This window comes from Acanthochromis polyacanthus, chromosome 4, assembly GCF_021347895.1.
Source record: "Acanthochromis polyacanthus isolate Apoly-LR-REF ecotype Palm Island chromosome 4, KAUST_Apoly_ChrSc, whole genome shotgun sequence".
NCBI classification, from domain to species: Eukaryota; Metazoa; Chordata; class Actinopteri; family Pomacentridae; genus Acanthochromis; species Acanthochromis polyacanthus.
Window position 1 is genome coordinate 32903157 of NC_067116.1, and position 15056 is coordinate 32918212.

The 15056-nt window shown below is 39.5% G+C and overlaps 1 protein-coding gene across 1 annotated transcript in view; it reads left to right on the forward strand.

The window, feature by feature from the left end:
* LOC110956458 (gamma-aminobutyric acid type A receptor subunit gamma3) overlaps nucleotides 1–15056 on the forward strand; it is a 68275-nt gene that overhangs the window by 17759 nt on the left and 35460 nt on the right. Inside the window, exon 3 of the mRNA XM_022201954.2 lies at nucleotides 9106–9173. Coding sequence (XP_022057646.1) covers nucleotides 9106–9173 — 68 coding nt within the window. The remainder of the gene's footprint in view (nucleotides 1–9105; nucleotides 9174–15056) is intronic.

Sequence of the window (15056 nt, forward strand, 5' to 3'; positions counted from 1 at the left end):
GGGAAGAAGAAGAAAACCAAAAAAATCCAATAACCAAACTAAACAGCTCTATTGAACTACATTGATTAGATCACATCAAATCTTTTCATAACATCTCCCAAGTAAATTTACCAATTAGATAACACTGATCATAGTTATTTCCTTTTCTTACAGTGTACCTTTCTAAATAGTGCCTCCGTGCTGAAGGCGGTCATGCATTGCATTGTGCTGCAGTGGTTTGCCATCGAAACTGCAGTTTTTTGCTCTGACAATTTGGAATTCTCCCATATTCTTTGAAGCCTTGGGTCTTTGGTAACTTTTAGCCTGAAGTGAAACTTTATTGCACCCGACAAATGAATGGAGCCTAAAGCAACATGATGCTGCAGTTCCACGGTGATGGAAGGAAAACATTTATTACAATGATAAAATACTAATGTTGACGCATGTTTTGGTATGTCATCTGTTAAACGATCAGTTAAAATGTGTTTGATTCATTCAATTATTAGCAGCAATTATTCAATTAAGAGTTAATTATTAACATCTCTAGTGGCTACATGTATAATAACACTAACAAGAGTGAGGCTAAGGTTCATGACGGAGAGGACGCTGTGTGCTTTCCTCTGGCTAAAGCAGTAGATTAATCACCAAGGTCATAATAATCAAATTTGCATTTTTGTCAGCTTTGCAAGCCACTTTCCAAAGATTTGTTGGTTCTAGTTTCTCAAATGTAAGGATTTAACAGTTTTCTCTCTGTTATGCATCTTTTATTTGGGGGTTTTGACTGTTGGTCACCCAGGACTGTGTTGAATTGTCATTAGTTTGAGGTCATCTGGTGAATTTACTCCCGTTTTTCTTCTTTTTCAAGCATCGATTTGGGTCTCTTTGAACTCCTGATGGAAACATTTGACACTTTACCTGCTTAATATTCCATTACATTTACCTAAAACAGGCAATTTTTCATTGTCATCAGACAAAATGTTCAACTAAATAACTGAGAAAGTAATCATTGCATTAAGCAGTCCGGGAAAAAAGTTATGCTAATTGCAGCCACAACATGAAATATAAATATATATTACAATACTTCCCAAATGTAAATCCTACCCCACTAAGCTTCCTCTACATCATTATTTACATTATTTTCTACCTGGAGACGCTTTTTGTGAGTCATTTTTGTCATGTTGACGGGCAGAGTCATTTATCTGAGAAGATATCACATCCTTCAGTCTTCTGTGCATGACACACTGTGTATATGGATGAAAACAGCAGGGTGCTTTGCACAGGCTGTACAACCTGATGTGAATATCCCGCTGATCTTTGCTGGGTCGATTTTATATACATCTTGTGGATGTAAATATTCCTGCTGGTCACCACATTGTTAACTGTACAGCTGGACTAGACATCACAGTTCACCACAAAGAGGACATGTTTATGATTTTGAAGTTGGTACACAAGGTGTACCAATTCAAATACAATTCATTATAAATATCCCTGTGTGTCCACCCAAAACACTGATCTCCACCTGATTCACTTAATTCTACTGTATAAGCATCACATTGCCTGTTGACCAACAAAAGTTACAAATGTAGATAAGTTCTATAAGCAGAAGTTCCCAGCAGTGATCCTTTATATAATAAAGCATTTACTGTTCATTTTGTAACCTAATTTTGATTTCGCTTAAGTCTTTTGGTGAAAAAGTGTAATCCAATTTTAGTGAGTGGATTCTTAGTCTAGCTTTCGCATGTAACATTTTACTCTCATTTTCGTGTTTTAAATGTTTATATCATCCGAAGACTTTGAGGCCAGAGCTGTCTTTGCTTAAGGTTACACGTTATTCTGTGGCAGTGTCCTTGTCCCTCTGCTCTTATATACAACAGAAGGACTCTCTTTAGCAAATCTAGTTACTATTTACAAACTCTGAACTGCATTAGCATTAGTGCAACTATATGCTCACTGACAAGCAGCAGCTCATTTCATGCAGGATTTACATTCTAGTCCCCCTCACTGTCAGTGTTTGTCTTGAGAAAAGATGCTAAATGGCAGGAAAACGTAACACTTCTCCAACATTTTTTCTTTACTAAAAAATCTGGATCGCCACAATTAATCCTCTGACTGACCGAATTCTTCTCACAGCAACATGAATGATATCCAACTGAAAAAAATAATGTGAATGTTACATCTACATCACCTGTGGTACATCAGCGGCGCTAGATTATCGTTTGCTTACACTTTTAGAGCTGTCAGCTGCTACCTAGATGTTCGTAGTTGAGTTTACTTCTGAAGCCTACACTTTCAAAAACCACTAAATGACGTTACTTCTACTTATATACTTTACTTAATGTAAGAAGCTTCTCCAAAAAACAGCAATGCAACTGGTCAAACAGATCAATCTACAGAACAAGAAGAAATTTGGCTGTTTGGTTCCACAGATGCTGCAGCTCACTCATTGATTTGTTCATTTGTTCACCTTGAACCTTTGACTTGATGAAATCAGGGAAACATTCTGTCATTGTTCCCTTTTCAAAATCTTACTTTTTATTTCGTATTACTTTGTTTTCATTGCGACAAATAGTCCACAAATATATTTGTCATGCGGCTTATAGTCTGGATCCATGGATTTGTTAAAGATTTCCCATTGCGAGACATCGCTGCTGGCACGCCGTCTCTGTAACCGTGACGTGAACTGTGTCAGTTACCTGCTGATGATCACATGATTGCGATCCTACTATAAATTGACTGATTTATCAGTTGGAAATCATACAAGGAACAAATGATTAAACTGTGGGGTGTTTCTGAGTCCCATCAATTCCTGCTGCCCGCTACATATTTAGGTCACGCAACGATTTCCTGCAGCTGCTGACACAAAGAGAAGCTGGAGGAAGGGATGCTTCCCAGAGGCAGTTTCACAGCCACATCTGTGCTCACAGCCAGGCAATGGTGAAGCTCCTGATGTTTCACAAAGCCTTTATTTACGTTCAGCCGTCAGCCTTATTTTGAACATAAATTCACCTTTCTGTCCTTCACTCCTTTCTTCACTGTAAGAGCTTGTCCCCATTCCAGCTAGCTGGCTACATTTTCTTTCATCTTCATGTAAATTTTTGACAGTGTCTTCATCATGTCAAGAAGCCACTTGTTAGATATACATTTCCTGTGTCGCTGGAATGATGACAAAATAAAAGCCCGTAACATTAAAAATAAAAGCATGGAGGGGACGGTTATTTTAACATTAACAAAACACAGGTTTGCCAAAAGTGATGAACTGATCAACACACTTTTTTAAGATTAATTTACATGCAATTTGATGTCCATACATAACATGCACATGCATAACACATGCCTGTGGTCAGCACAAGGTCATTTTTTATTTAAGATTTTATCCGTCGGAAACTGAGCAGCCTTGGCAGAGTACTGAGCTCTCTGAGTGCTTTTCTTGTTATAATTTTTATTATACTGTGAACACAATGAGCTCACCTGTAGGAGTGTGTCTGAAGTACTTACATCCTCATCTATGGAGTGGTTATGTGCCATGAAATAAGAGCTGATAAATCCATGATGAGAAAAACACTGTCGGAATCATTTTATCAAATATTACATTTGGCTCTCTAAAGCTGTGTTTCTGACTTAACAATAGATCTATTCAGGTTGCACACCAGGTGTTGTGCGGTTATGAATATAGGCCTTTTGAAAAGCTGCCTCAGCAGGGACTCTGCAGAAGTGTTCTCCAGCGAGCCATCTGGTAGCACGTGAACCGAACGTTGGAACAGAGACTGGCAGGTGGAAAAATTCTCGCTGTGGATTTAATTGGCTGAGACATGAAGACTCTGCAGACAGGTAATGTACAATGATGGAGGAGCTCTTTGCTATGCAAATGTGAACGCTCATGGCAACAGCGTGTCACAGCTGTCACTTAGACCTTTTGAAGGTTTGAGCATTAAATGGCATTTCTACACCTGAGCATGAAATCCTCACGAGCAGCAGATTTGGGGAAAGCCAGGGGTGTTCCACTGCGATTGAAAGTGGCTGAACTGGCAGGAAGAGTTAGAGTGTAAATATAAAAAGGATGTTTTTTGGAGTATGTCGATGGGGCGCTGCAGGGAATGAAGCCTGTGAGGCAGACCTTCCTCTTTGGCTTGCCAGGACCTTTCTGATGAGGTAATTGTTGGCTGAATGTGACATACATGTAATTACACGACTTAATCAGTGGTCAGAGGGACACAGTATTGACACTGAAATTAGTGGAATTATTCATTTGAAATGAAACATCTGTGGTCAGCTCTAGTTTTTATCATTTTTCTTGACTTGTATTTACTGTTTTTAAGACGATTATTGTTCTAAATTGCCTAACCTTTTAAAGTAGTCCTACTACTTTGTGTTTTGTCACAAAAATGCAGTATGTTCATGTTTTTTCTCTAACTTGCAATAATCTATTTTTTCCATCAACACTGGAAAACGTGAAAACATTTAATGTGAAAACAGTAAAACAGTCCCTCATAGTCACAGTTATCGCCCCAATTAAGTCTTCCTTAGTTCTACAGATCTTCAGCATCTATTGGGACATTGTGTTAGTTTTAAGAAACACAACTTTAGTGTTTCGGATCTCTTTCATAGCCTGTTTTCAGACGTGAGCAGTTGATTTCATTACAACTCACTGATGAAGCCCATTATACATAGTTAGACACTAGCAAGTGAGCACAGTGACATTTTGTAGCTAAATAGTCAGATGTTCCCTTCAGGAGTTGGTGGAGACCAAAACAGAGGTATTAGGAGTGATCAAGAAACAGTACCCAATTTGAATTCAGAAACTTTATGCAACTTTGGTCTCATTCTGTGAAAAACGGACAAAATTACAAGGAGACAAGTAGAAGAAGAGCGAGTGAAGAGCAACAAGTGAGGTGAAGAAGGTGCAAGCCAAGAGGCGATAGTGTGCTTCGTTACTTCTTCAGTCCTTTGACATTTTAAACTCATCTTTAGTGCCTGTACCTGGATTTTTGTACCATTCTTGGTTATATTTCTTTCTCTTTTTTTTTCTAAAAAGATATGTCGTTGTGTTCACAGCTTGTGAAGTTGCCACCAAGTCCTCAAAAAGTCAGTTAAGGCCAATTTAACTGTTCATTTCAATTGTTCAAAACGGCCACAATCACAAGTAGTAGGTGAATATAATGGAGTATTAAGCAGCTAAAGTGTCAAATGTTTACATCAGGAGTTCAAAGAGACCCAAATCAGTGCTTGAAAGATGAACAAAAACTGGAGTTAATTCACCAGATGGCCTTAAGCTAATGATAATTGTGCTTCATAACTTCTAAATGTGTCTGCCCTTAGTTCACAAAAGCAAAACAAATAAATGTTGCTGCACGTTTTAATGCTTGAAAGTACAAACTAATAAGAAAAATAAACTCATTCCATCAAAATGACGAAAACTGTGAGGACTACTTCCAGGTAAAGCCTGTGTTAATGAAGACTGAAGGATCTCAACAAGGCTGTGGTGAAAAAATTATATTAGGCTGCGATTAAATCAGTAGCTTATAAAGTGAAAGAATCCACCACAGGTGACATTTCTATTCTGTAAGCTCCTCACCAGTTGCTCTCATTACTGCCACTGTGAATCAGATCTCTGCTGCTGATGAGCATTAGTCATCAGGTTCTGGCCTTTTTTAATTTGTAGCGTTATCTACTACCTGCAGGTGATGTGCTGCTTCATTCTGGTTCAGTTCCATGGTGGGAGCTCTGCTGATTTATCAGTAGTTAATTGTATTCATCTGTCATAACAGGTGTAATTCAGTTCATGATTAGTTGGTTTGGATAAAAAAAAAAACAGCAGGGATAAGTGGGACAAAGACCCAGTGGACAATCCCGAGCCCCCTCCGACATTCTACATTGAGTAATCACTACTCTGATTGGATGTCACATGTCATGAGTAACAGCAAATCAACAATGACTGCTGCTGTTTACAATCAGGGACAGATGAGCGCATTTGCAGAGCAGAACAGCTTCAGTGAATTAGCAGAGCTGCGTTTGGAGACACCACAATTTTACATAGTCATGCCCGGTTTCCCTTGAAAATGGCAGAATAATTCACTTGTTGGTGCCAGCGTAATTGGAACTTATTTTGCTGAAGGTACTAGGCTAAAGCTACTGATGAGGGGTTTGCTGTGCCTCTTGGCTTGTAACTAACAGTACCTGAAGTACTGACACATCTTCCTAAACTAAGAATAATCTTTAGCAATCTACTTTAACTGACGGACATTTCTTTTTTTAAGTCATTTTTTGACCTTTTGTTGGCTTTATAAGATAGGCTAGTAGAGAGGTACAGGAAGGTAGGGAGAAGAACGGGGGGAAGACCTGCAGCAAAGGGCCATGAGCTGGAATCGAACCCAGGCCGCTGCATTGGGGGACTATAGCCCCTGTTTATGGACATGTACAGACATGCTTCCTTTGCAGAGACACACCTAATAAAAACTGAACAGGATGCACAACAACCATCACTATAAATCACAAAATGGGCTTCTTTTACAGTAGCTGAAACAGCTTGACCCTAAAACAGAATCTGGAAAACAACAGCGAAAAATGCTTTAAGATTTGGGCTTTAATGTCCAATAGGAGTCATGGAACAGTAAAAAAATGAACAAAACTGAGAAGAATAGACAACATATCTGCAGAAGACAAATTGTTATTGAGCTCAATCAATCAACCTCACAGTAAACAGAGACACTTTAACATATAAGTAGTAGTAATCTCACTGTGTAAGCTTCGTCAAAATCTCTGGTGGCCCGTACAGGAAAATACGGGCCACCAACTCCTGCCAAATCTAAATTTCTGGTAGCCCATACAAAAAACTAGTGGCCCATACTTCGCGTTGTTTCCATAAAATAAAAAAAATAAATTTAACTTCTCAGGAAGTCAATTTCTTTTAATGAGCTCTTCTCTTACAACCTGTTTACCATTAGAATCGAAATAATCAGTCTCTCATTACAAAAAAAAAAAAAAATCAGTCTCTATTCATCTTTACAATCACAACTTAGTTGAACTAGATGTCCATCTACATCAACTCATCAACATCTTCAAATTGTGCCAGTCTCTTGAGCTCAGCAACGACATCTTCCTCAGTCATTTCTGGGTCGAAATCATCCAGAAACCCCTCATCAACATCATCCTCTATGCCTTCCTCTTACCATTGAACTTCCTCCTCCTCCTCCTTATCAATATCTTCCTGAGCAGCTGCCTGCTGCTGGTCTTCTGCTTCCAGCTGCTGGTCTGGTGCTTCCTGAGTCACAGTTGCACTGGGCTGACTATGGACCACCAACCTACGCTTTTTTCTCAGTCTCTCCATCAGAGCTGGTCCCCTGGGTGCTTTGGCACCACTCAGCCAGCTGTCTATAGCTTGACCTGGGTCAAACTCTCTGAGAATGTACACATCTGGATTGTCATAATGTTGTCCAGGGTGTCGTGAGCCATTCTGGTTCTCCTGTTAGTTTTTACCAGTTTCATCGTGCTGAAACCTCGTTCATTCTCAGAGCTAGTTTAGTTTGCATGTAATTGTAATCAACGTTGTAGGAGAGAGGAATAACGTTGTGGAAGAGACCAAAAAGTGAGTATAAAAAACCCAAAATATGTTTTTGTACTAGAGGCTAAATGCTGTGGCTTATTTTAGTATGACAGAGAAGAAACATTTTCGTTTATATCCCGCTCCGTAAGTCTGGATGTGATCTGTAGTGACTTTGCGCATGTGCGATTCATCTGCCGTCTGGCCACGGAGTGATGTGTCCTCTAATGATTAGAGGTGGTCCCCAACCCCCGGGCCGCGGACCGGTACCGGTCCGTGGGTCAATTGGTACCTCCACAATTGGTCTCCTCCACATCTGTCTGTGACTCATAGATGTACTTTTTTCGCATTTCATCAGTGAAATGACATTTGCATTTCGGCATTTTCTTTCTGGTCGAGTGTTCTCTCGCAGTGTGCCTACCTGCCTGTCAGCCTGCCAGTGAGTGAGTGTGGAGCGTGGAGTACCTCTGTACTGATTTGTGAATGAATGAATACATGTTCCGGGGTTCGGCTCAAACTCCACCTCTCAGAGCGTGTTTCCAAAGGAACCATTCAACGTGAATGATAAATACACTGGTCTGTGACACGCTCAAGCTAGGCAAGATCAAAAACCCGGACATTTGAAGGACTTTATAAACGCCGACCGGACAGCGTCTCAAAAGAGGACATGTCCGGGCAAAAGAGGACGTATGGTCACCCTAGCCGGTGGTATCATTTTATATTGTTGTATTTATCCACCACACTTTAAAAGCCGGACGGTCCGTGAATATATTGTCTGACATTAAACCCGTCCGTGGCGCAAGAAAGATTGGGGACCACTCTGATTAGAGTCTAATCAGACACTGGGACTGCTGCGGGGTTACTGGACTGACAGCCTGTGCTTTGGAAGGGGGAGGAGCTCACAGCAGCACCTGCTGCTTGTTGAGGACAGTAACTGCAGAATGATCCAAGTTTTCCTGTCAGTCTCCAAAATGGCAAAAAAAAGTCGCTAGATTTGTCGCTAGTCACTTTTAACCAAAAAAAAAAGTCGCTAGGACGCTTTGGAAAGTCGCTAAGTTGGCAACACTGCCTGCGCAGAACAAAGCGAAAGGTTAGAAATCTTTCAATTTATTTATTTATTTATTTATAAAATGCTTGTCGCCCGGCCGGGCGATGAGAAATGTATAAATTGTATCTGTTTATCGCCCGGGCATCGTTCTGGTTGCTTCGGGCGACTTGGCGACCGCGAACCTTACACACTGTAATCTTTACTAATGAAGAAGACTAATTATAAAAGACAGGTTTCCAATAATTGGTATTCGTATTGGACCTGGAAAAAAGCAGACATACGTGTTATGGTATAGTGAATAAATGGATGCATAATTCCTGCATCCAGGAAAACACTTACATAGGCGTGTCATCACATCGGTTTGTGATGAAGACTAATGTGTGATTATCACGCATAACTCCCTCAGGACCACTTCACTCAGCAGCAGCTCACTCTTCAAAGGACTCGGAACTCTAAAGTTTCATTAATAAAGCTTCACTTTGATTTACAAAAGAGCCAGGTTTGTGTCTAAAGTAAGTCTTTTTCTCTTTTCCCCACACAGTTAAACCAACGGTCATTGATGTCGACATATTTGTGAACAGCATTGGACCAGTGTCTTCAATAAATATGGTAAGTCAAATCTTTGTTTATATGAAGCCACTTATTCATATGGGTTTCTGAGCTTGAATTACATGAACAACATCTCGACTAGATGACTTGATGACTGCTGGAATTTGCTGCAGATAGAGTGAAAATCGGTGTGGTAAATAGATGCTGGATGTCCCAAAGCCAAGTCTGTATTCAGAACACTCAAGTAATGATGAAATGATCAAATAAAAGCAAAATGCATGATGGAAATCCACATAATGTACAGTGCTGAAAGAAACCCTTTACAGGCTAGTAGACACCGAGTTCAAGGTTAAAAAAGCAAGTTTCATGAAACTGAAAGACTCTGGTTGTTCTTTTCTCAAAAGTGTGACTTTAGGAGCCTACAGCATGAGAGGCCTTAACTTACTGGCTGAAAAGGAGATCAGAGAGGGATGAAAGCGTATAAGATGGATATAGAGGTGGAATGTAAGAAAGAGGTGAGAGATGGGGGCTTTAAAGACACTTAGAGTGAGGGTATTTGAAAAATGGTCAAGTGTGGGGAGTTATAGGTTTTTGAAAAGGATACAGAGAGTATTGATGGTCTGATGGACAGAGAGGAGATGTTTAGTTCAGATTTAAAGTCAGAATCAAAGAACTGCTGAGCCAAACAGAGAACATTTTCTTGGCCGGATTATCTGATTAGGATCACTTTTGCCAACATTTTGGCTTGAGGTCTGTGCTTTAGGAGGTAAATATAACAAGAATAAGGAAAATAAACCAGGACAGGGTTAATAAATGTGATTAAGGAAGTGGTGAAAACCTACAACAGTCAGTACAACAGAATGCCCATGATTTAAGTTAGAAAGGTAAATACTGTGATTTGTATTTATGTCAGTGTCATGACTTCATTGTAAATTCTTATTATGTTTAGATTGAACACTGACAACAAAAGATTCTCCCTGTGCATCATTGAGGCAGGGTTTGACCTAAAGTCCAAGTCTGTTTGCCAGGTTCAGACTACATCATATTGGCATAAAATACAGCTTGACCCAAAAGATGTAGAAAAAAATGAGTATTGGCAATCAACAGTTTTGTCCCACGTAGTATATTATAGTTGATGCTGCATCTTGAATGTCTCATCGTATTTCTCCTTCCATCAAGATAAGTTCCACAGTGTGTTTGTGAGGTTAACCAATTAGGAGCCCAATAAGTTCTTTGACAGTTACCTAATATCCCCTTCCTCACGACGTCAAAGAGTTTGTGAAAGACAGTAAACAATGATTGATCAGTGACGAGCGTATGCTATCGGTCATGTGTCGTGGACAAGTCCTGACAAGAATCTCTCATCACCAAATCTAACAGAGGGCGACACAGGTTCATGGGTTCTTCATTGACCACAGCCTACACCAGGGAGAGTCCTCTGTCCTCCCTCCTGTGACCTAAAAAAATCGATCTCATTATGAAGGATGTCTCGCTTTGAAAAATGCATCTCGAGGAGAGAAGAGGCTCTGAGAAGGAGCTATGCTAGTGCGTAATCACAGGTGTAAATTTGCTGTATTTCTTATGGAAGATTTTTCTCTCCTCATCTCTTTAGTTCTATCTCAGGTGGGATGGACTAGGATGCCAGGAGAGGAGGTGAGGAAAGGAATTGATGGAAAAACTGAGAAATGTAACTCAGAAAGAAAGCAGAAAAACACATTTCCCAAAATGCTAAACTACTTCTTGATTTTGTTTGACATTCAAGATATCTCATAGTTAATTACAAAGCTTAGCGACCTACATCTTCATTAGATTAGACTCAACTTCATTTTCATTACATATGTAGAAGTACAGGTAGCGAAATGCAGTTTGGTATCTAACCAGAAGCAGCAAGTGCAAGATATACAAAATGCGGAGAGATATACAGGTGAATGAGACTTGATATTTTACAACCATAAAATACGAATGGTTTGCTATAGACATAATACACCAAATATTGAGATGCTGTGCACATATTTACAGATTGTAATATACAGTTGGAGGTGCAGTGAACATACTATGCTGATAGACAAAGTATAGGGATATATATAAATGGATATAGACATAATTTACAGATTATTGGACAATAAATATACTGTACAGGTGCAATGAACATGCAATACTAATAGACATAACATATGGATAGAAATGAATGATACAGACATAATAGATAGTATATAAGGATATATATGTATTGTATAGACATAATAAGCAGATTATGGACAAATTATACAAGAAGATAACAGCTTAAGGTTGATATGAACATACTATCCACATTTAAGTACTATGCACATATTATACGGATGGGTGAGAGGCATGGATGAGATGGACAAATGTGTAGTGATGTATAGGGGCATAGGGTGTCAGCGGGGGGGCAGAGTTTAGTAAGAAGACAGCTGTGACATGAGACATGAGAAGGTTTAATCTACACCAGGCTCAACTGCACTTTGAGCTAAATGCTGATGTTAATATGCTCCAATTGACATCAACCTAAAACCGCATTTATTCACTGTGATTGAACAGCCTCGTTGCAGTTTGTTCCACCCAAACATTTCCAACATCACCGCTTAATGCAAGTCAACCAGCCTTCACACAGCCGCACTCTGTGTTCTTGCCGAGGTCCAATCAGTAAATTAAGAGATAACACCTGCGTGGCTGCACCGCGGGTGTGCGGGGCTCTAACCTCGTCATCACCGTTACCACCTGAGTAACTGTCTGCACCTGACAAATGTTCAGACCCTTTCACCGATTCCATTCCACAGGATAAAAATTTGCTGCACACATCAGCTTTTTCACTTGAACCTGATCCAGCTCTTCAGCTCACAGATACCTGCTGGCTGTGCAAGCTTGCACAGAGCTGTGTGGCCCAGCTGTTTGTTTTATTGTCATAGAAAGATGATATTTTGGGCCAAATATCTAATAAGGGAATAATTCTAGCATGCTTGTTTACTTGCGTCATAAATGAAATACTGCAGTCCCTGTATCTGTAAATCCTGTTTTATATTGTGTTCACAAATGTTTCAATATTATTGGTTTTAACAGTGTAGGAATTTTAAAAAAGCAATATTCTGGAAAATTCAGCATCAATACATGACACCTACAATTTATTTCAGTTTGAATCTGCATATTTAGTGATACTACAACAACAGCAAATTCTTTTTTAGGTGTGACTAGATCTTATTTTAGGCCCCACTGTACCGAAGAACTCCTATCAGTTGTCATACTTGTATTGTTTCTAATTACAATGCAGAGTATAATTCAGGGTGTCATGACTTCTCCAAGAGACAGATGGTGATTAATTCTCCTCTGGGTAAACTCAGCAGAAACCACAGGAGCCGACCATTTTCACATACAAGGAACAGTCAGAGAAATAAACTACTCTGCACACCTGTGGAGAAAGTTCAACATGAAAATTTAGAAGACTTTAGCACAGAAAAACACAGTGTCAGAACTTTAGACACACAGTACAAGTGGCTCTACCTACGTACATGGTCTGAATGGTTTGAGTAGAAGGGCTGCAGGAGACGACTCCAATATCCAGGATTTTTTATTTACACCGAGTTACTGACATTTGCACTGTTCTTGAACAAAAGTGGATGTCACTCATGTCTGCCTGGCTGACGCCCATCCACCCATCAATGCTGCTACAATATCTGAATACAGACATGTTTAAGGCATTTTAGTGGTCTGAACTACCTAAACTGAATCCATTGAGCTCAAATGAACAGCAGATATCTCCTCACCCATAAATCGTGTGAACAAAAGCAAAGAAGGTAACCCACAAAATGATCGTGTTTGCGAGTGTATTTGAATCAGATTAATTTACTTTAGCCTTTACTTTCTCCCTTAGCAGAGATTTGTCTTGGGCATTTGAGGGAACCCAGCTGACTTGGCACCACAGATGTACAATCACACTGCAGTTAAAATGCACTATCACACAGATCTGTAAACATAAAAACAACACACCAAAATATTACACACTGTTGTACGCAAACGCATCGCAGAGATGCCACAGATCAAAAAGTTGCATATGCCTTACACCAAAAGCTAACCTTGTTTTCAACCAACTCACTCATTTATTGTAAAGTAATTTTCAAAATCACTCAATATTTACCACTGTGTATGTTCCATTTACTAGCCATGATTCCATAGTGGTATGTTGTCCATATTATTCCACATTTTTAAGTATCGCATTAAAAAAAAGTAATAGAAATGACAAAATTTGAATAAACACTTCCCTAGTTGCACAGAGATGTTTTTATGCTCACTTGAGGTAGTTTTTGACTTTAAAAAAACAATAAAAAATCATGTGCCTAATTGGCGATAGAAATGCATACAGAAGATTTAACTCACATGACTGATCAGTTCTTTGTTTTTTCCTTTTTCCTTCATTGTCGTCACCTCTGGACAACATGAGATAGCAAAAATCAGCTGACATGAAAGATTTATATGTATATATGTGTGTTAATTTCAATTAATTCCACAAAAAATAACACGTTAAAAAAATAACACATTTAACCACACCTTTCTCATTTCCCTCATTTCTGTCACACTGGTAACACCGACGAACACTCCAGCCAAGCGGGTGGCGGAAATGCATCTAACTCCTGTGTGTATCATGTGACTAAATCAGACATTAATGAAAACATGGAATGCCTAAAAGCATTGTTTTTGGCAGCACAGTGCCATAGCTACTGATTTTGGTTTTGTTATCATTATATCCGTCCAAACAAATGTACCTTGTGCATTGTATGTACCCTTTTTTTGCGTCACCCTCCTGACAAACGAACAACATTAACCCCCTGACGCCCAAATTTATTTACAATTAAATAAAACACTTTGTGTGTTTTTGCTTTCCAGCTGATGCTAAGTGGAGACTGTTAATTTATCTATTACATGTATAATATAGAAATATAATAATAACAGATATAATAATTATGTCCCACTCCGACCGGTCCTATGAGAAACCAGTGCTTGCAAAAGGTTCAGAGGTACGTATTGAATATGCACAAACCAGCATAGAGGGAATGGATACGCTATCTCAGCTGCAGTCTGAATGAAAGTGGTATGTTACAAATTTGCGACAATGGGCATCAAGGGGTAAAAGCATTATCTTTAAACAGTATTTTGACTAGTTTCCAGCTGCCTAATTGCTATATACTTATATGTAAATATCAAAAACAGTGACACTGAAACACACAGTCTATGAGCTATTCAGAAGAAACAACCCGCTGAGATACGCTTTAGGAAGCAGCAAACAATATGTTAAATTGGAGAGGAGAGCATCTGTGTAATTATAAAGAAGTTATTTTTATACTTGTGGGTCACTTGGTGTCCAAGGCAGCATCCTGTAATCGAGGAATTCCTGCCAAAACAAAAGCCGGTGCCAGTGGGGTTGATGATGCTTTTCTCACTCTGTGGATAGAGCTGCCCACTCACACACCATCAAACACTGGATGCCCAGAGAAATACAGTATTCATGCCAGTTCATTTCCCACCGCATAAGTGAGCTGCTGGCAGGATGGCTGCAGCATCCTTGCATCTGTGGTTTTCTTTAACTCCCACTGCAGGCTACTAGGCTCAGACCCTCTGAATTACAAATTGACCTTGATCATTTTTCATTCGCAAAATACAAATCTTTAAACAATAGGCAGGCCACTGGGCTCAGTGCAGGTAATGGATGACTCGGATACAGTCAGGAAAAAATGTGTTTTTCTCTTAAGACAGAATGCTGCATCTCATTTTTTTTATGTTTCCGGCTGGAAGATTTGGGTAATGAAGTCATCAGCATGAGGATAATATAATGAGGCTCTTGGTAACACCACAAACAGAGCAGGTCTCAGTGGAATATTAATATGCTGCTCGTGTGCCTCAATCAGCATGTAATAAACACGAAGACATCTTGCC